Source organism: Lycium barbarum, chromosome 1 (genome assembly GCF_019175385.1).
Source record: "Lycium barbarum isolate Lr01 chromosome 1, ASM1917538v2, whole genome shotgun sequence".
In the NCBI taxonomy this organism is placed as follows: Eukaryota; Viridiplantae; Streptophyta; class Magnoliopsida; order Solanales; family Solanaceae; genus Lycium; species Lycium barbarum.
The window spans coordinates 169,136,266-169,158,931 of record NC_083337.1 but is presented as its reverse complement, the minus strand read 5'-3'; the positions used below and the strand labels follow the sequence as shown (position 1 = coordinate 169,158,931).

The following is a 22,666-nucleotide window of genomic DNA, read 5'->3' as shown; positions in this document are numbered from 1 at the left end:
GATTGTGGTAATGCATGAAGACTCTGCTAGTATAATAATGACTAGTAATGTTTGCGGGTGAAATGGTAGTGAAAAGTTATTTTCGCAAAAATATAGCTTTTAATAATGTCAGAACTATATATATTCAAAATCAGATCTATAAAAATCTATTAAATGGTTAATTTTTTTTTAAAAAAGAACAATAGATTCAGTGATCTGAAAGCTACTCGAATTCATACTTACGTTATGTTGAGTGTAAATAAATCCGGGGAAAAGGTGTAGATAAATGGAGCCTTAAGTCTATTTGAAAAGGAATTCAATCAATTTCTGCAAATCCCGGAAATTTCACACCAAAAAAAAAAAAACTGTATTACATGTAGAAAGTGCGCGATCATAGTTAAAGGACAACAACAATTGAGGTCTTGTCACTACAATCTTCCCCATCATCCAACTTAACACTTTATTCTGTTAAAGTCACTAAATATTTTTTACAGTAAAAAATCACTCGTGTTAGATATTATAAAATGTCATTAAATTATTTGAGTGACTTTTGTTATTTCTTTTGCTAGATTGATTTGAATTGCTTTTTGTTGAGCCGAGGGTCTATCGGAAGGTATGTTGTTGTTGTAGTCGTGGTGTCTGAGTCACCTTGCGTGCACTCAGCCTAATTTTACGGAGTACGTGTTACTTCTATCAACACAGGTATCAGGTAACTTTATCAATATAGATGTTTGGATTCTATGATCTAGTGACTTTGTATGATATTTAGTCATAATTGAGTTACTTTTTATTATCAAAACTAATTTGTGAGTTTCTATCATACTTAAATGAAGTTAAATGATTTGTTTAATTATTTTAAAGTAATAATATAAAAGTTGAGTAAGCATTTGTGATATTACTTTAACAAATTGTATAATCCATTTGGAGATTGAGAGTGAGATAATTCTTTATGCTTCTGACAATGTATTAACTTTTGTTTGTCTTATCTAATTATTTTTATAATAGTAGAAGCTGGATGGCGGAGACTCTGGCATGTTTTATTCTCTACAGAGAACATAACGCACTATAAAACATGAGTTAGCAGGCTAGCATGTAACTTGTGAAACTCATCAAATCTTTTTTTCTTTTTCTTTTTCTTTTTTCTAAGTTGAAAATGAAAATATTCGTTAATTTTGTAAAATAAAACAGCTATTCTTTTTTTATGAAATAAAAGAGCAATGGTTTTGGTTTCTGGAAAACCAAGGTTTTGCACTTCCCAAAAAGCAAAGCCCAGTAGGAGTACCGGTATTTTTTTCAAGCTAATTTGTGCCTTTTTTTAGTTAATTATAAACAGGTGAGGATTTCTTTTCAGGAAATATAACATAAATATACAACTTTTTACACCAAATCGTATCGTTCAGGAACAATATTCTAAATTGGTAGCCAAAAGCTGTAGTCAAAACTCAAAAGGGTAAAACATTATTCATGATTATTGGGAATAGAATAATTATGTCAATTGTTTGCTTTTAGGTACAAATATATACTCTTATCGGTTAGTCAAGTGGAGCGAATATGTCTCTAATCTATTAATAATGGAGCAATTATGCTGCTTGTTTGCTCTTTGGCACAAAAAATGCACTTTATGATTAGCAAAATGGAGTAGATATGATCCTCTACACTACCGAACTTGTAACTTAGCATATATTTCTTTTGCTAAATTCAAAAATCATGTTATAAAAAAGATAATAGCCAAATAGCTTAATTGACATTTGTGTTTGTTCTATCTTTACATCCCGTTCTTTCTGTTCTACTAGATATAATCCAGATATATGAGCTTGATAAAAACTAATATTTTAAACATATTTTACGGTTGACCGAACATAGCACTTCGCAAAAGGGAGTTTCTAGATTCTATAGAATTATGTATGGAGTGATCAGTTAAACATTCTATTTAATTAAGAAGATGAGAAACTAATTAATGCTTCATGTATGTATCCAAATTATTTCTAAAAATGAACTAAATAGGTGTTTACGTAAGCAAGTATTCATGCTCCACAAACACGATTCAAGGAACTTAATCATAATCCTTGACCATATATCCAATTAAGCAAGTAACTAGTTAATTTAACTATGATCATATACATCCAATTAAGAAAAAGAAGGGCCAAAAGACTCAAAGTTATTTAAGTATTTCTTTTGGGTTAGTTCAACAGTTTGATCATTTACTCAAAATAAGTAATCCAAATTAATTACATTCACATAGATAAGTATTACCATATATTGGCAATATAAATATCAAGAGTTTGGAACTCAGGAAAATATAAATTTATTAGTAGTCAGTAAAATTGACATTGGTTTGATGACAAGTTGTATTTCTCTCTCGATGGCTTCTTTTGGATTCATTAGTCTTTTGCTGCTTTTTACTGTGTCACCAATTGATGCTTTAGTTGATTTTAATCAAAACTATTCTCCTTTTTGGGGTCAAAATCATATAACTTTTCTTAATCAAAGTACTGAGGTGCAACTCCTTTTGGATAGAAACTCAGGTATAGCTCAAAATTGTGTCCACCTTTTATTTCTTGTGTTTAATTCGAAGTTTAGAGTCAGTTGGTTTTGAATATTATATATATATATATATATATATATATATATATATATATATAAATAATTAATTCAATTATTCCTACAAAATTCGCCTTAGATTTATCACTAATTTAAATCTCCACCATGCAAATGGATACTCTTGTTATTTTTTTAACATTTATTACAAGAAATAAGTATGCCATGTCCATTTAAAATACTCTAATAAGTCACATATACATGATCAGCATTAATTTTACACTTGAATTAAGTGTAGTAATTTGAACATTGGGATCTTTTTTGAACATTTTTGTACGAAAAATATATAATGACCTTTATTTATTATTTTTATTATCAAATGTCTAATATAATGATGCAGGAGCTGGATTTCGTTCCAAATTACAATATGAGTCTGGATTATTTACAATGAGGATGAAGATACCAAACAAGAAAACCAATGGAGTTATCACAACTTTCTACGTACGTTAATATTTTTTTCTTGGTGTATATTAACGAGTATATATATGATATATAATTTTTGAACTGAAAAGTGGATGATTATTTATGACAGCTAATTTCAGATGATCAAGCTCGAGGGGTCAATCATGATGAGATTGACTTTGAATTTGTAGGCACTGAAGGAAATTTGCAGACCAATTTGTTTGCTAACGATATGGGTGGCAGAGAAGAAGTCTACCAGCTTCCCTTTGATCCTTCAGAGGATTATCATACTTATCAAATTCTTTACAGTCCCTACCGCATAGTGTAAGCAATAACTTCTCACATTTCACTTTTTTTTTTTTTAATATCGATATTCTAAAATAATATAAATAATATTAACATATGTGTGTGATTTGTCACAAAATTTGAAGAGGAAAATGCAAGTGCAAATTATGAATGGAGAGCCTATTCGATTGTTTTTTATCGTCAAAGTAAAGTAGAATCATGCTGAAAATTGCTTCATACATGTACTTTGTTTTGTAGGTTTTTTGTGGACAACATACCAGTAAGGTCATTCGAGAACAACAAAATGAAAGGTATCAACTTCCCAACAAGGCCAATGTGGATAGAAGCAAGCATATGGTATTCACAAAGTGTTTGGGCTGGAGCTATAAATTGGAACGAAGAACCATTTATAGCTTACTATCAAGACTTCGATATTTCTGGCTGTCCTCACCAACTAGGCAGTGATTGCAAGTCTCCAGTTCTGAATCCATGGAACAGGCACAAATTAGACCCTAATCAGTTGCAGCTTATGAGGAATTTCAGGCACCAACATATGATTTATAATTATTGTAGGCGTAATGGAGCTAAGTTCCCAGAATGTGCTCCTCATAATGCTTAGTTAATTAATTTCAAAATTAACTAGCATTAGAAATCGTTTTTAAGTGGATCTATACATGAAAATTTCTATTTACAAGTTTAACTTCTCTGTACGCATACACATCTTATTTTCAGTTACACCAGTCCATAGAGTTCGGATACCCCTGTTTGAGGACTGCACCTCAACTAATTTATTGTCACTTAAAATTACTAGAAAAAATAGCTAAGCTTACAAAAAAAATTCACTATCTTCAAGAAAAGTTTTCCCACATTGTCAATCTCATATCTCGTTGTATGGTTTCATCAAAGAGAACAATGAACCCGTTCAATTCTAGACTCTTTATTATAACAAATATTGACGTTTGAACCACCTCTTCAACATGTAAAAAGATTCACTTGAACAGATCTCATTCTTCATGAGAGAATCATTAATCTTTAAATCTATTAATAGGGTTGAAAGCCAAAAAATAAATGCAGAAAAAGTGAGACATATAAAATCACGCATGATACATACAGAATATATAGAAGAGACATAAAGTTGTGTCACTAGGCGAAGTTAGCAGGTGCACAGTACCATTACACAACAATTACAAATTACAACTTCAAGAAATTAAAGGATTAATGATAACAGAGTAACAGACCATTTCTATCTATCATCAATCATCCAATTATGAAGACAGAAAAATAGTACTCTGGAGAACATTACTAATAAAATAGAGAAAATCAATAACTGAATATCACAGAGTACAACCAGGATTAACTTTTCTTTTGACAACATTATGTGTGTAGTTTAACCCGAAGGTACCTTCATACAACACCCGCCTATGCTGAATACTGATTTACCATTTTGTAATAGAAGTGATAAAAACAAAGCCAATTTTCTGACAGTTTCATGACTGACAAAGTTTAACCACAAATTTGAACCATTAAACAACATATTTTGTGTGGGTGAAGCAATTTATTAGATTTATATGTCTCCATTAGTGGTCCTCAAAGTTCGTTATTTGCTGGGGCCATCACTCTCTGTCTCCAACATTTCTCGCAAAGGCATCTCAATAATATTTGTGGCCTAAGACCAAACTCTAATACGAGACCTAAAGTAAATAAAACCTATACGTATATTTGTGTAAAACTTATTTATTTTCTAGCCTTTTGAGATGTTATGTTATTTAGTTTTCTTATAATCCTTTTTTATGTTAGTAATTTGAATTTTTCTTTAAAATTACTCAGAGAAATGAAAAACAAATTACTCCGAGAATGAAAAACTGACAACAATATATTCATAGTAAAAAAAGGGGGCTCCGTAACTCAATATCAATAATCTCATGAAAAAAAAAAGTTGTCATTCCATTTTTATGCCAACAGCTTTGAATTTTTTCTTAAAAAATACCCAAATTAGAAAAAATTAACATGGTAATAAATATGCATTTTTTTGCACGGATTGCCCTTCTTTTGGGGTGGTCTTTAAATTTTGCCCCCCATATTTGTGTTCTTTAAGTTTTGCCCTTCGCTTGGATACCTGAGATTCTGGGTTTGAACCCCCGCTCAGGCATAAAATAAAAAAATAATTTCGCAAGGCAGGGCTGGGGGGAGTGTATGCCGGATCCGGCATACAATCCTTAAGGAAAAACTAAAGTTATGCCGGAAGGGGCAGATTTTGCTTTGAGACATATATTTTATTTTTTTTTACTTTTCAAGGCAAACTTTTAATTATGCCTTAAGGAAAAGTTCCGCCTTATGGGGCATACTTTTAGTTATGCCTTAACTAAAAGTGTGCCCCATAAAATATAACTAAAAGTATGCAGGCGGAACTTTTCATTAAGGCAACACTAAAAGTTTGCCTTAAGGAAAAATTCTGCCTCATGAGGCATACTTTTAGTAATGCCTTAATTAAAAGTCTGCCCTAAGGCATAGTTCCTTATGGAAAAGTTTTGCCCCATAAGACATAACTAAAACTATGCCTTGAGGAAAAGTTATGCCCCTTCCGGCATAACTTTAGTTTTTCCTTAAGGACTTTATGCCGGATCCGGCATACAATCCTTAAGGAAACACTAAACTTATGCCGGAGGGGGCAGACTTTGCTTTGAGACATATATTTTATTTTTTTTTACTTTTCAAGACAAACTTTTAATTATATCTTAAGGAAAAGTTCCGTCTTATGCGGCATACTTTTAGTTATGCCTTAACTAAAAGTATGCCCCATAAGGCGGAACTTTTCATTAAGGCAACACTAAAAGTTTGCCTTAAGGAAAAATTCTGCCTTATGAGGCATACTTTTGGTTATGCCTTAATTAAAAATCTGCCCCATAAGGCATTGTTCTTTATGGAAAAGTTTTGCCCCATAAGGCATAACTAAAACTATGCCTTGAGGAAAAGTTATGCCCCCTCCGGCATAACTTTAGTTTTTCCTTAAGGACTTTATGCCGGATCCGACATACACTCCCTTCAGCCTTGCCTTGCGAAATTATTTTTTTATTTTATGCCTGAACCTAGAACCTTAGGTATCCAAGCTAAGGGCAAAACTTAAAGACCACAAATATGTGGGGCAAAATTTAAAGACCGCAAATATGAGGGGCAAAATTTTAAGACCACCCCAAAAGAAGGGCAATTCTGCGAATCAATAAGTAAAAATGGGCCCCCATAATTATGGGCCTAAGCCATGTGCCTTAGTGACCTTTTGCGAATTGCCCTTTTTTTGGGGTGGTATTTAAATTTTGCCCCTCATATTTGTGGTCTTTAAATTTTGCCCTTCGGCTAAAACCCATAGGTTCCTGGTTCGAACCCCCGCTCAGTCAAAATTTTAAAAAAATTTGCAAAGCAGAGTTTAAATTTCGCTATGCCCCCTTCGACAAACTTTTAGTCATGTTTAACTAAAAGTCTGCCGGAGGGGGCAGACTTTGCCTTGAAGCATATATACGTATTTTTTTTTTAACTTTTCAAGGTAAACTTTTAGTAATGCCTTGACTAAAAATGTGCCCCATAAAACATAACTAAAAGTATGCCCGACGTAAGTTTTCCTTAAGGCATAACTAAAAGTTTGTCTTATAAGGCAAAGTTTAAATTTTGCTATGCCCCCTCCGGCAGACTTTTAGTTGTGTTTAACTAGAAGTCTGCCGGAGGGGGCAGACTTTTCGTTGTGTTTAACTAAACTTTTCAAGGTAAACTTTTAGTTATGCCTTAACTAAAAAGTGTGCCCTCAAGACATAACTAAAAGTATGCCCATAAGGCGGAACTTTTTTCCTTAAGGCAAAGTCTATGCCTTAAGAAAAGTTCTTGCCTTATGGGGCATACTTTTGTTATGCCTTAACTAAAATTCTGCCCCATAATGCATAACTAAACTATGTGTTAGGAAAAATTCTGCCTTATGGGGCAGACTTTTAGTTATGCCGGATCCGGCATAACTTTAGCTTTTCCTTAAAGATTGTATGCTGGATCCGGCATACACTCCCTAGTCCTGCCTTGCGAAATTATTTTTTTATTTTATGCCTGAGCGGGGGTTCGAACCCAGAACTTCATGTATTCGCCCACCTTTCCAAGCAAAGGGTAAAACTTAAAGACCATAAATATGAGGGACAAAATTTAAAGACCATAAATTTGAAGGGCAAAATTTAAAGACCACCCCAAAAGAAGGGCAATCCGCGCAAAAAAATGACCTTATGCTAGAGACGCTCTTGATTTCTCCCCTTCTTTCGTTTTGTTTCGCCTTAGTTTAGTTAATAAGGTAGTTCTTTAAGTTTAGGGGTACAATTATGTTCCTTCTCATTTAATTCTTTAACAAATGTAGTCCTCTAAATTTATTAAATCTAAGCAATATATTTAAATTTTAATTTGTTGTATTTAGATATGAATATTAATTTTTTTTTTGTCTAACATATCTTTTAATTTGTTTTTTTAATAATATACATAAATTTTAAATAAAATAAAATATTATATACATAAAATATTAGGTTGTGAGGATGTAGTTGGAGGCGATTGCTGTGCAGCAAAACTACCAACGATGATTCTTGGCAGTAATTGTTGCGTGATGGCGGAGGTGGAATAGTGGCAATCGGTGGTAGTGGTAGATGGAGGTGGTTGTAATGGTGGTAGTAGATGACAATGTGATTGCTGGTAGTGGATGATCATAGTGACGGGTAGGGGTTTACAAAGTAAACCGACAAACCGCATCAAACCGATATTCGAATCAAATCGAGAAAAAAACCCGACTAGTGATTTGGTGTTGGAAAAAAAACCCGGTCATAATTGGTTTGATTTGGTTTTAACTAAAAAAAGTCAAACCGAACCAAACCAACCCGACATTACATGTATATAAAATTTTAAAATATTTTATACATAAACTTATAGTGTAATTTATTAATATCTCTTAAGTTTTTTCATAATTTTTGTCTTTTAACATATTATTTCAAGTAATTTGGACTTAAAAGTTTGAATGTTCCAATAAGATTTATAGCTCATAGATGTTAGCAACTCAAAGAAAGTCAAAACCAAATCAATATTAATGCTAACAAAAGTAATTCAATCCTAACACTAGGGATGATAATAATGTGGATATATATCTATTCTTTAGGTTTGCATTGTTAATTTAGATAATGAAATGACATAACTTAATTTCTTTTTTATTTATCCTGTAATTAATACTTACTAGCCGTACTTATTTTAGCATGATTTAGTATTTTTATATGATGATCATTTTCATTATGCCTTATTAATTAGATAAATTTATTTTATACTATTTCATTATCTTTTTTGTTGAATATTTTATTACAATGCCATCACACATTTCACATTTTTGTTATTTTCTTAAGAAACACCTTAATTATATAGTTGTATATTCCTAGGACTAAAGAAATATTTGAAGTAAAAGTTATATTTTGTATGGATTTTTTTTGGAAAAAAAAATCGAAAAACCCGAGAAAACCGAAAAAAAAAACGAGGTCAGAAAATCTGAATTTTATTGGTTTGGTTTGGTTTGTCAATTTAAAAACCAGACACAATTGGTTTGGTTTGGTATTTGAAAAATCCGAACCAATCCGATCCATGTACACCCCTAGTGACGGGTTTGGATGGTGATTTTGGTGGTTGGGAGTATAGGTAATTGTAAGGGTGATTGGTGCCTTGGCGGCAATGATATTAATAATGGTTTCTAATGTTAGTTTAGTGGAAATAATTATCGGTGATAACTGATGGTGGTGCTGGTAATATTTAACGGTTGTGATTGTATAATAGTGATTAATGATAATGATGCACGGAAGGATGGCAAAAAGTTAGTTGCGTTACATTAGTTCCCCTTAAATTTGTCCGGAAAACTCAGTTTCACACTATAACTTTACGGGCGTTTATTTACCCGCTATTCTTGCTTGAAGTGGAATAAATACCACCTCAAATTCTGATATGGAAAAAAAAAACGCGTAAATTTTTTTTAAAAAAGGGTGGGCCCCACTGATGTCTCTATTATACAATAAATAAATACTCCATCCGGATCAAAAAAAGAGTTCACTTAGTCATTTGCACACCCCTTAAAAAACTACTCACTCCAAGAAAAAAAATGTAAATTGACTAAATTACCCCTATTTAAATAGACATTGAGATTTTATCACATAACACTTAATTGGGACAAATTTGGAAAGATAAGGTTAATTGTTTGTTGATTTAATAAGTGAACACCTTTTTTGAAAAAAAAAAAAAAAAAAGTGAACACTTTTTTTTATCCGGAGGAAGCAATAAATAAGAATCAAAGCCGCTCCTCTATCCTCATCTTCTTTGTCATGATTTTTAGGGATTAATTGTTTAAAAATAAAAATGTCAAAGTATTATAGTGCAGAATTCTTTCCCGTTATTTCTGTCACCGATTATGATTTAAGTGCGCCTTGCTAGGGCACGACGGATGAGTTATTTCTCCCTGTTCGATAATTTTTTGTTTCTTTCAATTTAGTTTCTTTACAGTGTGCAAGTGACACTTATTTTTGGTTGTTTCAATATCTTCTTCAAGATTTATTGGTGGAAGAGACAGATTTGACTTTGAATAGACAAAAATCAAAATTTAGATAATTTTAGATGAGGCTCTGATGTGGTGTTGTATGGCAGTGACGTGTGCTGGCATGGTAGTGACGTGGCGCGTGTGTAATGCACCTCTCATCATGAGACTAGTATAATAATCTTAGGGTGATATTTATTCCACTTCAAACAAGAATAAGTGGGTAAATAAACGCTCATAAAGTTGTAGTGTGAAACTGAGTTTTCTGGACAAGTTTAGAGGGAAACTTATTTATTTTCTCAAAATAGTTTGGTGACTTTTTTATGAGACTCATATCAAAATTGAATGACTTGTTTTTACAAGAATATTTTAATAATTTTAGTATAATAAAATGAAAATTGAGTTATCATTCATAAAATTATCACCTGAAATTGAAGAGGATCAAAAAATTGAGAAACCCCCTATACAAATTGTATCATTCTTCACCCCCTATACAAGTTGTATCATTCTTCTGAGTGAGATAATTTTATCTGCTTCTGACAAGGTATTCTGATTTGTTTGTCTTATATTACTTTTATAATATATGTTTATACTCTGGCATGTTTTATTCTGTACAGATAGCAGAACGCACTACAAAACATGAGTTGGCAGGCAAGCATGTAACTGGTGATACTCATAATTATTAAGTATATTTTTGTAAATTAAACTATTCATTTGTGTAAAATGAAATTTAGCTGTTTTGTTTATCAATCAAACGGCAATGATGTTGGTTTCCGAAAAATTAAAGCTTTTGCACTTCCCAAAACAAATTCCGGTAAAAGTATTGTTTTTTCTTTCAATTTTGAAGGAAAAAAAATTAAAGACCAGCCCATTTGAAGGCTAAAAAATTAAGTACCAGCACAAAATAGTGATAAAAGTGCAAATGACCCTTTTTGTTAAGGAAAACGACACAAATGTACTAACTTTTTTGGCGCCCAATTATAAATCATTTTGCCATGGTAACCAGAAAAATATGTCAATCAGTAGCCAATAGTTATAGTCAAAAGGTAAAAAAAAATGCTACTATGAACTAGTATTGAAAATAGAGTAATTATATCATTAGTTTGATGTTTTTTTATTTATTTTTTGGCACAAAAATACTCCCACCATTAGCTAAGCGTGGAGCGAATATGCCTCTAAAGTTTGAACTATTAAAAACAGCGCTATTTTGCCGAGCATTTACTTTTTGGCACAAAAATATACTTTAACTTACGATCTGCTAGATGGAGCAAATATGCTACTCTCCACTAAAGACTTCACATTATATATAAACTAGTTAATTTTTCCCCGAGCGCGCGGTCATAAACAAAAATAATAAATCTATAATACTGATCTTGTTGAAATTTGGTCTAAATGTTAAATATTATTGAATTTATGAAGTGGTCTTTTCATAATTCTGGAATTTAAAATAAACAAAAGTAAATTCCTGCAAACATTTGGCGAAAGCCTTGTTTTAAAACTTGTTGAATTTCATTTTTTTGAGCGGATTGCCCTTCATTTGGGGTGGTCTTTAATTTTTGTCCTCCAAATTGATGGTCTTTAAGTTTTGCTCTTCGCCTAATACCCGAGGTTGTGGGTTTGAACTAGCTAAGTTAAAAAAAAAAAATCGCAAGACAGATGTTTGGATTCGCAAGGCAGAATTTTACAAATTTTGCAATTTCTGGCCATGCAAATTCTGTCTTAAGGCCTTGCGAACTCAAACTCTACCTTGCGAATTTTTTTAAAATTTTTGACTGAACGGGGGTTCGAACCCGAAACCAAGGGATTTTTAACGAAGGGTAAAAGTTAAAGACCACCAATTTGAGGGACAAAAATTAAAGACCACCCCAGCGAAGCACAATCCTGCAAATTGCCGGTCGAATTTTATGAAGGGGTCTTTTTCATAGTTCTGGAATATTAAAAATAAGCAAAAATAAATTCCTGCAAAAAATTGATGAAAGCTGCGTTGTAAAGCTTAACTTTCCAAAAACGAAAAGTCTAATCAGACGATCACATAGGAGTATATGTTTTATTTAGGAAAAGAAGTAAAAATATATAATAATAAAAAAATAAAAAATAGAAAAACTGCGATGGCATCACAACGAAAAGCCTAAATAAAAATCTTTAAATTTACTGGCTGACAATATATTTTTGTCACCCTTTTGTCCACCTATTCTTGAAAGTATAGTCAACAGCCTTATATGCCTATAGTGTTATGTGGTTATGAATTTAGGGTCGTTTGGTAGCTGATTTGGAAGCGAGTTATGCAGATATTAAATCTCGCATAAGTAATATTGTGTTTGACAGTTGGTTAAGAGGTAAGTTATTCATATATTACATGTATAAGTTATGAGAAATTTATGTATTATTTTATGGCAGATAAAAGTAAAATAACTAATACTACATGAATAACTAAACCCTGCATAAAATAAAACATTGATTTCCTCATAACTAATCTAGACCGCTTAAGGTACTTGATGTGGCATTAATAACATGTAAAATTTCAGAGAGCTAATCAAAGCCGTGCTTTACCCACACAAGGAAAAAAAAAAAGATAACAAAAATTTAAAGGAAAAAAACAAAACGAATAAATTTGTTTTATGTTTTTTGGTCGAAAGGAGAAACCAAATAAATTTGTTGTGCAAAATGTTTAGCACTTTTTACTTTCCCGGTATCAAACCATAATAAATACATGTGTTTTATGAAAAAAATACTGCAACTTAATGCACTATTGTTCAGTGGATTTAAGTGTTGGACGTGAAATCACAAAATTTAAAAAGGAAAAAGAGAAACACATAGCATAGATCAGTAGAACATATGAATAAAATTAGCTTTTAGGCGAATTTTGTTGGGATCTGCTCAAAAACATAAAAATCCATTTTTGATAATAAAACAGATAAAAGTAATTTACGAATTCAAAAGAAGAAGCCAAACAGAAAGAGCGATGCTCTACAAAAGGATACAACGTTCACCAAATTGGAGAGCCAGACATCTATCTTTATCTCTCGCACGAACACATAAACTCTTTGCCGATGACCATATTGTGCAATAGCAGTAGATATTGAATAACACAGATTTCTATAACAACCATAACGAACATACAATATAATCATTGTATCGTCTGATTAATAATTATTGTATTTAAACACAATTATACATTCAGCAGACAAAAAAAAAAATCTAATTAAGCATTATTCAACAACAACAGCAGGATAAAATACTATGAAAGACGGGAAAGCGAGAGAGAGTTGAAGCGAAGGTCTAGTGCACTTCTCCCTTTTTTCCACTATTTATATCACTGCACCAGGGAGGGTAAAGACACTTTTGGATTACTGGTAAGGCTTTTGGGATTTATTTACTAATAGAAAGAAACGTTGGTTTGAGTTATCTATAATGGATGAAACGGTTATTTGTATAGAGAGATTTCAGTAGAGTAGGAACGAATAGAATTAATAAGGAAAGAAATTAACCCTTTAAATTTCTGCAATTTTTAGATGGAAACGTGATCAGTATTGGGCAGTATAATTAAGAGATTGTGATTTGTGGGATGTGGGATGTGATTTTTGGGAAGGAATTAAATGAGATTAATTGAGAAAAGAATTACTATATGAAGAAGACAACGGTTGGGTAAAAAAATAACGGAAAAGGGCCAAATATACCCCTGTACTATCGTAAAAGGGCCAAATATACCCTTCGTTATACTTTGAGTCCAAATATACCCCTCCCATTATACTATTGGTTCAAATATACCCTCTTCCGTTAAAGTTGTCCAAGTTGGACATCCAATCCTGCGTGACACTAATATTTGATGAGGTGGATGCCACCTTACCACCCCTAACCCATTTTACCCCTCCCCTCTATTAATTACTCTTTCACCATTTCCTTTCCCTCCACCACTATTGCCACAACTAAGAATTGAGAATTTTGACACTCACGTAAAGACAGAGAATTCTTATGGCACAATGATAAGAACTAGCATCGTCAATGGAATTACCAAGATATACCGTGCACTGATCAATAAGATAGATCTATTGCTATGAGATAAGGTAGAAATAGTCACATTAATTTCCAAAAGAAAAAAGAAATACAAAATAAGGGGATCCTCTTCACCTCTAACTCATCTGTTAAAGCAAGTTAACGCCCAAACAAAAAAACAATGCAAAAAACAAGGATCGAGATGATTGATACAAAAACAGTGTACAACTGCTTATACTTAGAAGAACCATCCATTAGCACTCAAAAATAAAATATGCTCCTTGAAAGCTCAATCCGAATCTGATGAATATTGATAGGGCGCGCTTCAGTGTCGTTACCATCTTAGACAGTACCTCCCAAATCTTAATTCTTGGAACATGGTCCTAAAATCTTTGCATCTTCACATTCCCAAATTTCTTCATTTCCAAGTTCTTTGTCTTTATGTAAGTGCCAAAGTTCTCAATTCTTAGTTGTGGCAATGGTGGTGGAGGTGGAGGAGAAGGAAATGGTGAAAGCACAAATAGAAGGGAGGGGTAAAATGGGTTAGTGGTGGTGAGGTGACATGCCACGTGGCATCCACCTCATCAAATATTAGTGTCACGTAGGATTGGATGTCCAACTTGGACAACTTTAACGGAGGAGGGGTATATTGAACTAATAGTATAATGGCAGGGGTATAATTGGACTCAAAGTATAACGAAGGGTATATTTGGCCCTTTTCCGATAGTACAGGGATATATTTGGCCTTTTTCCAAAAAAAAAGGGAGGAAGAGATAAATAGTACTAACAAATGGAAAGAGATAAATAAGGAGTTTTAATAGTTTTTGCAGATTTTTAAGACCACAAAAAGGAGAAAAAGCTCAAAAAACCGAGAAAAAAGATAAATGTTAATCCTGCCTTAGAGAGGTACCACGTCACTCTCTTATTGCCCAGCTTTATTATATATATATATATAGATATAGATATAGATTAGCATAAAGTTTTTTTTTTTTTTGAATTAAAATTCTGGTTGTACAAAATGGTTGAACAACCTAATTGACACTTGTACTTGTTCTATTTTGACATCCCGCTCTCTTTATTTCACTAGATTTTATCCAATATTGAATTTAAACTTGGTCAAAAACTAATCTTTTAAACGTCTTTGAATGTTTGACCGAACATATAACTTTCACGCAAAAGGATGTAACTAGATTCTCAAAGGATTTTGTATGGAGTCATCAGTTAAACTTTTTATTTGATTAATTATTAAGAAGATCAGACACTAATTAATGCGTCATGTATGTATCCAAACAATATTTAAAAGTGAAGGGTATATTGTCAGGAAATTTTATTATAAGTCATAATTAAGTGAACTAAAAAGGTGTTTACGTAAGCAAGTATTCATGCTGACACATACGATTCAAGGAACTTTATCATAATCCATGATCATACATCTAATTAGGCAAGTACGTATAAATTTAACTCTGATCATATGCATCCAAATAAGGAACTCTGATCATACGCATCCAAATAAGGAAAAAAGGGTCAAAAGACTCAAGTTAATTATGTCTTTTGGGTTAGTTCAATAATTTAATAATTTACTCACCATAAGTAATCCAAATTAATTACATTCACATAGATAATTAAGTACTACCATAAATAAGCATGCATTGACAATATAAATATCAGGAGTTTGGAACACAACACAGGAAGAAAAAAAAAAACTTAATTAGCAGTCAGTAAAATTGTCATTAGTTTGATGACAGGTTGTATTTCTCTCTCGATGGCGTCTTTTGGGCTCATGAGTATAATTATTTGTATTTTGCTGTTTTTTGCTCTGGCACCTATTAATGCCATGGTTGATTTTAATCAAAACTATTATCCTTTATGGGGTCAAAATCATATAACTTTTCTTAACCAAAGTACTGCAGTGCAACTCCTTTTGGACAGAAACTCAGGTATAACTTAAAATTATGTCCTCCTTTTATTTTTTCTTTTGTTTAATTTGGATTGGTGATGTCAGAATTTAGAGTAAGTGGATTTTGAATACTTCCTCCGGTCTAAAATAATTGAGGATTTAGCCTCTAAAAGTTGATTCAAAATAATTGAGGTTTTTTAGTCTATCAAGAAGGTATTTCATCCTCCCTCCCTCCCCCCCCCCCCATAATTTTTTTTTTTTACTCTTGATACATTCTTAATTCAATGAACAAATTTAATGCCTGTTATGGTTTCAAAGTCCCTCTTAATTAGAGATATATTAGTCAATACACATCTAAATTTTTAGGAGTAAGTGAATTTCTTAATCTATGCGACCTTAATTATTTTGGACCAGAGGAAGTATTTTTAATATGTATATCACAAAACTGGCCTTAGATTATAATTTCTCCTCCACCATGCAAATGGATAGTTTTTTTTTTTTTTACATTTTTTTAGAAGAAATTATGTAATGTCCGTGGCATTTTTAAAAAATATTCTAGTAAGTCACACAGACACACACATATATAATATATGAAAAAAATCATTTGTTTAAACATTGGGTTTTTTTTTTAACGTTTTTCTAGGATAAATATACAATGACCTTTATTTACGACTTTTATTATCAATTGTTTAATGACGCAGGAGCTGGATTTCGGTCCAAATTACAATATGAATCTGGATTATTTACAATTAGAATGAAAATACCAGACAAGAAGACCAATGGAGTCATTACAACTTTCTACGTATGTTAATAATCTTTTTCTTGGTGTACATTATTTACGAGCATATATATGATATATAATTTTGAACTGAAAGGTGGATGATTATATATGACAGCTTATTTCAGATGATCAAGCTCAAGGGGTCAGTCACGATGAGATTGACTTTGAATTTGTAGGCACTGAAGGCAAATTACAGACTAATTTATTTGCTAATGATATGGGTGGCAGAGAAGAAGTTTATCAACTTCCTTTTGATCCTTCTGAGGATTATCATACTTATCAAATTCTTTACAGTCCCTACCGCATAGTGTAAGCAATAACTTCTCGTGTTTTACTTTTCTTTCTTTCTTTGTAAACATAAAGATTTATGTAATATGCACTGAGATCACGGGACCCGGATCAAGTAAAGTGCGTCAAGGACGAGGATGACAATGTATTGGTGGAGGAAGCTCTCATTAGACGGAGATGGCAGTCATACTTCTATAAACTCTTGAACGAGGAAGGAGATATAGACATTATTTGGAGTACTCTGAGAGGCATCGCGATTTTGGGTATTGTAGGAGTATAAAGGTGGAAGAGGTTAAGGGTGCTATTAGCAGGATGCGCAGGGGAAGAGCTACCAAGCCTGACGAGATCCCTGGGGAGTTTTGGAAGAGTGTGGGTAGGGCAGGTTTGGAGTGGTTGACTGGATTGTTTAATGTTATTTTTAAGACGGCGAAGATGCCTGAGGAATGGAGGTGGAGTATGATGGTTCCTTTGTATAAGAACAAGGGTGATATTCAAAGTTGCAACAACTATAGAGGGATCAAGCTGCTAAGCCACACTATGAAAGTGTGGGAAAGGGTGGTAGAGATGAGGGTGAGAAGAGACGTGTCCATTTCAGAGAACCAGTTCGGATTCATGTCGGGGCGCTTGACTACAGAAGTCATCCATCTTGTGAGGAGACTGGTGGAGCAGTATAGGAAGAGGAAGAAGGATTTGCACATGGTTTTTATCGACCTAGAAAAGGCTTACGACAAAGTGCCAAGAGAGGTTTTATGGAGATGCTTGGAGGCCAAAGGTGTACCTGTAGCGTACATTAGGGCGATCAAGGACATGTATGAGGGAGCCAAGACCAGGGTAAGGACAGTGGGAGGAGACTCGGAGCACTTCCCGGTGGAGATGGGGTTGCACCAGGGTCAGCTCTTAGCCTATTTTTATTTGCCTTAGTGATGGATTGTTTGACGCGACAAATTCAAGGTAAGGTGCCATAGTGTATGTTATTTGCGGATGACATAGTCTTGATTGACGAGCTACGCGGCGGAGTGAACGCTAAGCTGGAGGTTTGGAAACAAACTCTGGAGTCTAAAGGGTTCAAGTTGAGTAGGACCAAGACAGAGTACATGGAGTGCAAGTTTAGTGACGTGACACATGAGCCTGGCGTGGAAGTGAGGCTTGGTACCCAGGCCATCCCAAAGAAAGGAAGTTTCAAATATCTTGGGTCTATTATACAAAAAAATGGGATATTGACGATGATGTCTCATATCGTATTGGTGCAGGGTGGATGAAATGGAGGCTTACTTCAGGAGTGCTGTGTGATAAGAAGGTGCCACCAAAACTTAGAGGCAGGTTCTACAAAGTGGTTGTGAGACCGACTTTATTGTACGGGGCAGAATACTGGGTAGTCAAGAGCTCTCACGTCCAAAAGATGAAAGTTGCGGAAATGAGAATGTTGGGATGAATGTGTGGGCACACCAGGTGAGATAGGATTAGAAATGAAGATATTCAGAATAAGGTTGGAGTGGCATTAGTGGAGGAGAAGATGAGGGAAGCGAGGCTGAGATGGTTTGGGCATGTGAGGAAGAGAGGCACAGATGCCCCAGTGCGGAGGTGTGAGAGGTTAGCTATGGATGGTTTCAGAAGAGATAGGGATAGGCTGAAAAAATATTAGGGAGAGGTGCTGAGACAGGACATGGCGCAGTTTCAGCTTACCGAAGACATGACTTTAAATATGAGGTTATGAAGGACTCAGATTAGGGTAGAAGACTAGTAGGTAGTCGCTGTTTCGATCTATAGGCTATTGCCCTTTGATTCTTGCTACTATATGTTGTTTCTTGTACTTCGATTATCTTATTTATCTGTGGTAGCTACTGCTTCCTTTTTTCAGACTGCTCTATCTTAACTTATTCTCTTTCTTTAGTTTCATTTGCATACTTTGAACTGTTTGTGCTTATCTAACCTTTCTCGTTGTGTTTTCTCTTGAGCCGAGGGTTTTTCGGAAACAGCCTCCCTATCTTCCAAGATAGGGGTAAGGTCTGCGTACACTTTACCCTCCCCAGACCCCACATTGTGGGATTTCACTGGATATGTTGTTGTTGTTGCACTGAGATCAATACAATTTAATAAAATTAAGCATGTCAATTAGCTTTATTATGTTACCAATTAATGATTGTTACAATGATTTAACTGAATCTGATTGTTTTAACTTTATAGCAGATAGAAATCAAAAGCAAGTTGTTAGTCTGAAATAAGACTTTATCAATAAGCATATTCATGTTTTTTAGATCTAGATGTAGCACCGGTCCATCAATAGTAGCATCTCTTTCTCTCACACATGGTGTAGTTTATCTTAGGTGGATATCCAATAAATTTGCCTTAACTACTAAATAAAGTGTTGAATGGGCATGTATATCCGAATTCACACCAAAACTTAAGTAGTTTGACCATCAGATGACCCCACCACATAAAGTGAGAGGGGGTATCTCATTTCTTCATGTTCACAAGCTTGGCTATTTAGTTTCACATAATAATTAATCTTTTTTGTGTGAATTCTATTTCAATGGAAACTTGATGTATCCACCTAACCAACTGCCGGTGTAGTTCAATTGAATCTCATGTTGAAAACTATATATACTACGTAACAAGGGTAAAGATATTTTTTGTTATATATATCTGTACACAATATTGAATCCCTTGACAAGTGATAAATGTTGCATTCTAGTATATTTTTGAATCACCTTGTTGAAATTACTTACTTCGTTGCTGCCAGCAACATTATTGACTTCTTGATTTTTGTAGATTTTTTGTGGACAACATACCAGTAAGGACATTCAAGAACAACACGAACAGAGGTATTAACTTCCCGACGAAACCAATGTGGATAGAAGGAAGTCTATGGTATTCACAAAGTCTTTGGGCTGGATCTATTAATTGGAACAGAGAACCATTTATAGCTTACTATCAAGACTTCGATATTTCTGGTTGCCCTTACCAACCTGACAATAATTGCACGTCCCCAGTTCTTTATCCATGGATTAGGCCCAAATTAGACCAAAAACAATTGCAAGTTATGAGGAATTTCAGACAACGACATATGGTTTATAGTTATTGTAGGCATAATAGAGGTAGGTTCCCAGAATGTGTTCATCAAAATACTTAGTTAATTAGCATTATAAATCATATGTATTTCTCTTTTAGTGGATATCTACATGAAATCAAACGGAATGAAACAATTTTCCGTTACGGGTTTAGCTTCTCTATACACATATAAAGTTATTTTTTTCTACAGTCAAGTAATTTTAAAAGTAGTTAAAATGTACTGATCGTGTAGCTAATCACTTACCGTAGTTTGTTATAAAGTGATTTCAACAAATTAGGATGGCTTCTATAATAACAAATTACAGCATCTACTCTAATTTTATTTTTTTTGGAAAATCATTAAACAAATTAACATATTCTTGACATAGCTTTCTCAAAAAAAGAAAAAAAAAATAGAGTAGCTTCTATTGTTTTGAAAAGCAAAATATCCTTCTTATATGTTTCGAATGTGTGTATTGATGAAATACAGATATAAAGTTAATATATATTATTACGAGAACAGATGGTACCAATTATTAGACAACTTGCCAAGATGGTGGCTCGCACAAACCTGACAATACCAACCTGACAATAATTGCATGTCCCCAGTTCTTTATCCATGGATTAGGCCCAAATTAGACCAAAAACAATTGTAAGTTATGAGGAATTTCAGACAACGACATATGGTTTATAGTTATTGTAGGCATAATAGACGTAGGTTCCCAGAATGTGTTCATCAAAATACTTAGTTAATTAGCATTATAAATCATATGTATTTCTATTTTAGTGGATATCTACATGAAATCAAACGGAATGAAACAATTTTCCGTCACTGGTTTAACCTCTCTATACACATATAAAGTTATTTTTTTCTACGGTCAAGTAATTATAAAAGTAATTAAAATATACTGATCGTGTAGCTAATCACTTACCGTAGTTTGTTATAAGGTGATTTCTTTCAACAAATTAGGATAGCTTCTATAATAACAAATTACAGCATCTACTCTAATTTTATTTTTTTTGGAAAATCATTCAACAAATTAACATATTCTTGACATAGCTTTCTCAAAAAAAGAAAAAGTAGCTTCTATTGTTTTGAGAAGCAAAATATCCTTCTTATATGTTTCGAATGTGTGTATTGACGAAATACCGACATAAAGTTAATATATATTATTACGAGAACAGATGGTACCAATTATTAGACAACTTGCCAAGATGGTGGCTCGCACAAACAGTAATATTTTAATGGGTTTTTTTTTTTTTTTTTTTTTGTGAAATATTAATGTTTGAACATCAAAGTCAAACAGAGATGTTCACGAGTCACGACCCAGACTTACCAGATTCTGACTTTTAAAAAAAAAAAAATTTATGTTTCAAATTTCCAATTTAATATCTAAAAATTTAATTAAGAGTGAAAGAATTAAACATTCCACCACACCCTCGGTCCAACTTGGTGTGCTGCTTGCTTTTACGTTCAATTTTCTTTTTAAATTGAAAAAGAGGAATCTAAGAAACAAGCAAAATTATCCTATTCCTTTGACGAAGATTATTAATTGCCACAGTTCGAATTACAATAGATTATTAATTGTCACAGTTCGAATTACAATATTACAAGTTTAAATTCTACATAATACTTATATGTAATTTTCCTTTAATTTGACTATTGAGAATTTGTGACCTTTTACTGGGCAACACAATGACGCTAGAGAATGCTACTATAATTGAAAGACGTTGGCCTTTTCGGTAGATAGCGGAGAATATTTATAGGCGAACGAAGGATATCATTAGTAGGTGCCACCATACTAGTATATTTTTTATAAGAACATACATAGGTATGGAAATTATTATTAAAATTCTGACAAATATTAAGTAAGAAATTATAATTTCGAAAGTATAATGATCTAGTAATAAAATCTAAAAATTAATAAATTTAAACAATTTTTTCCCTAGAGAGACAAAATTAATTAATCTATTTAACGAAAGAATTACACTTTAATAATTTTATAACAAAATATATATAGCATTCACCAAATCCCACAAAATTAGAAATTTTGAAGATCTTCCTTTCTTATTTTCTTCATATCTTCTCTTCCCACTATCCCTAGCCATCATTGTTCCTCCTCTAGACCGCAATTACGAACCCCATAACGATCACCAGAACACTACACCATAAACACCACTCATTCACCATAATAATGAAAAATCATTCCTGTACAAAGAAGAAGAAGAAGAAGAAGAAGAAGGAGAAGAAAAGACTATTTCATAACCATCAACAATGAACTTGCTCTCCAACTGTGAATTTGTTCCGCTTCAAAAGCTTAAAATTAGTAAATGAAATCAAATACTCAGTTCCAACAATATGATACAATGATGTCATATATATTTTATATGACGCGTGTCTGCCATTGTATGTCTAGTGATACATAAGATATACAATCATATACACCCGACATACCCCAAATATACAATTATGTCAGCATAAAAAAAATTGCCATACGTATCCCCAAAATTTACCATAACCATCATTTTTTCCGTCATAACAGTGCAAAAGATTATTTCTCCGCCAAGAAGAAGAAGAATAATTTTATTGATACATTTCCCCTATAATGAATCATGAATCAAACCGTGTCCGGGATGAATTAAATTGTGTGGCTAGATGAAAAAAAAAAAAAAAAACCTTTTTTATTGTATATATATTGAATCAGCTTGACTTACTGTGTGTTCACTTTTTACTAGGTTCCAAAACTTCGGCCGTGACTTTCCAAAAAGGTGAAGTGGTGAAAGGACTCACGATAGACATAAATAAGCAAGTAGAGCAACAAGG

At 33.0% G+C, this 22,666-nt stretch overlaps 2 protein-coding genes across 2 annotated transcripts; both read left to right on the top strand.

The window, feature by feature from the left end:
• Positions 1-2,304: 2,304 nt before the first annotated feature.
• LOC132617935 (putative xyloglucan endotransglucosylase/hydrolase protein 1) lies at positions 2,305-3,883 on the top strand. Its single transcript, XM_060333003.1, has 4 exons — positions 2,305-2,504; positions 2,918-3,018; positions 3,110-3,303; positions 3,523-3,883. Exons 1-4 carry the CDS (start codon positions 2,318-2,320, stop codon positions 3,881-3,883), a joined length of 843 nt encoding a protein of 280 aa, XP_060188986.1. The 5' UTR covers positions 2,305-2,317.
• Positions 3,884-15,492: 11,609 nt separating this feature from the next.
• LOC132626642 (putative xyloglucan endotransglucosylase/hydrolase protein 1) lies at positions 15,493-20,015 on the top strand. The gene is made up of 4 exons (XM_060341581.1): positions 15,493-15,765; positions 16,427-16,527; positions 16,622-16,815; positions 19,564-20,015. Exons 1-4 carry the CDS (start codon positions 15,567-15,569, stop codon positions 19,922-19,924), a joined length of 855 nt encoding a protein of 284 aa, XP_060197564.1. The 5' UTR covers positions 15,493-15,566; the 3' UTR covers positions 19,925-20,015.
• Positions 20,016-22,666: the final 2,651 nt, after the last annotated feature.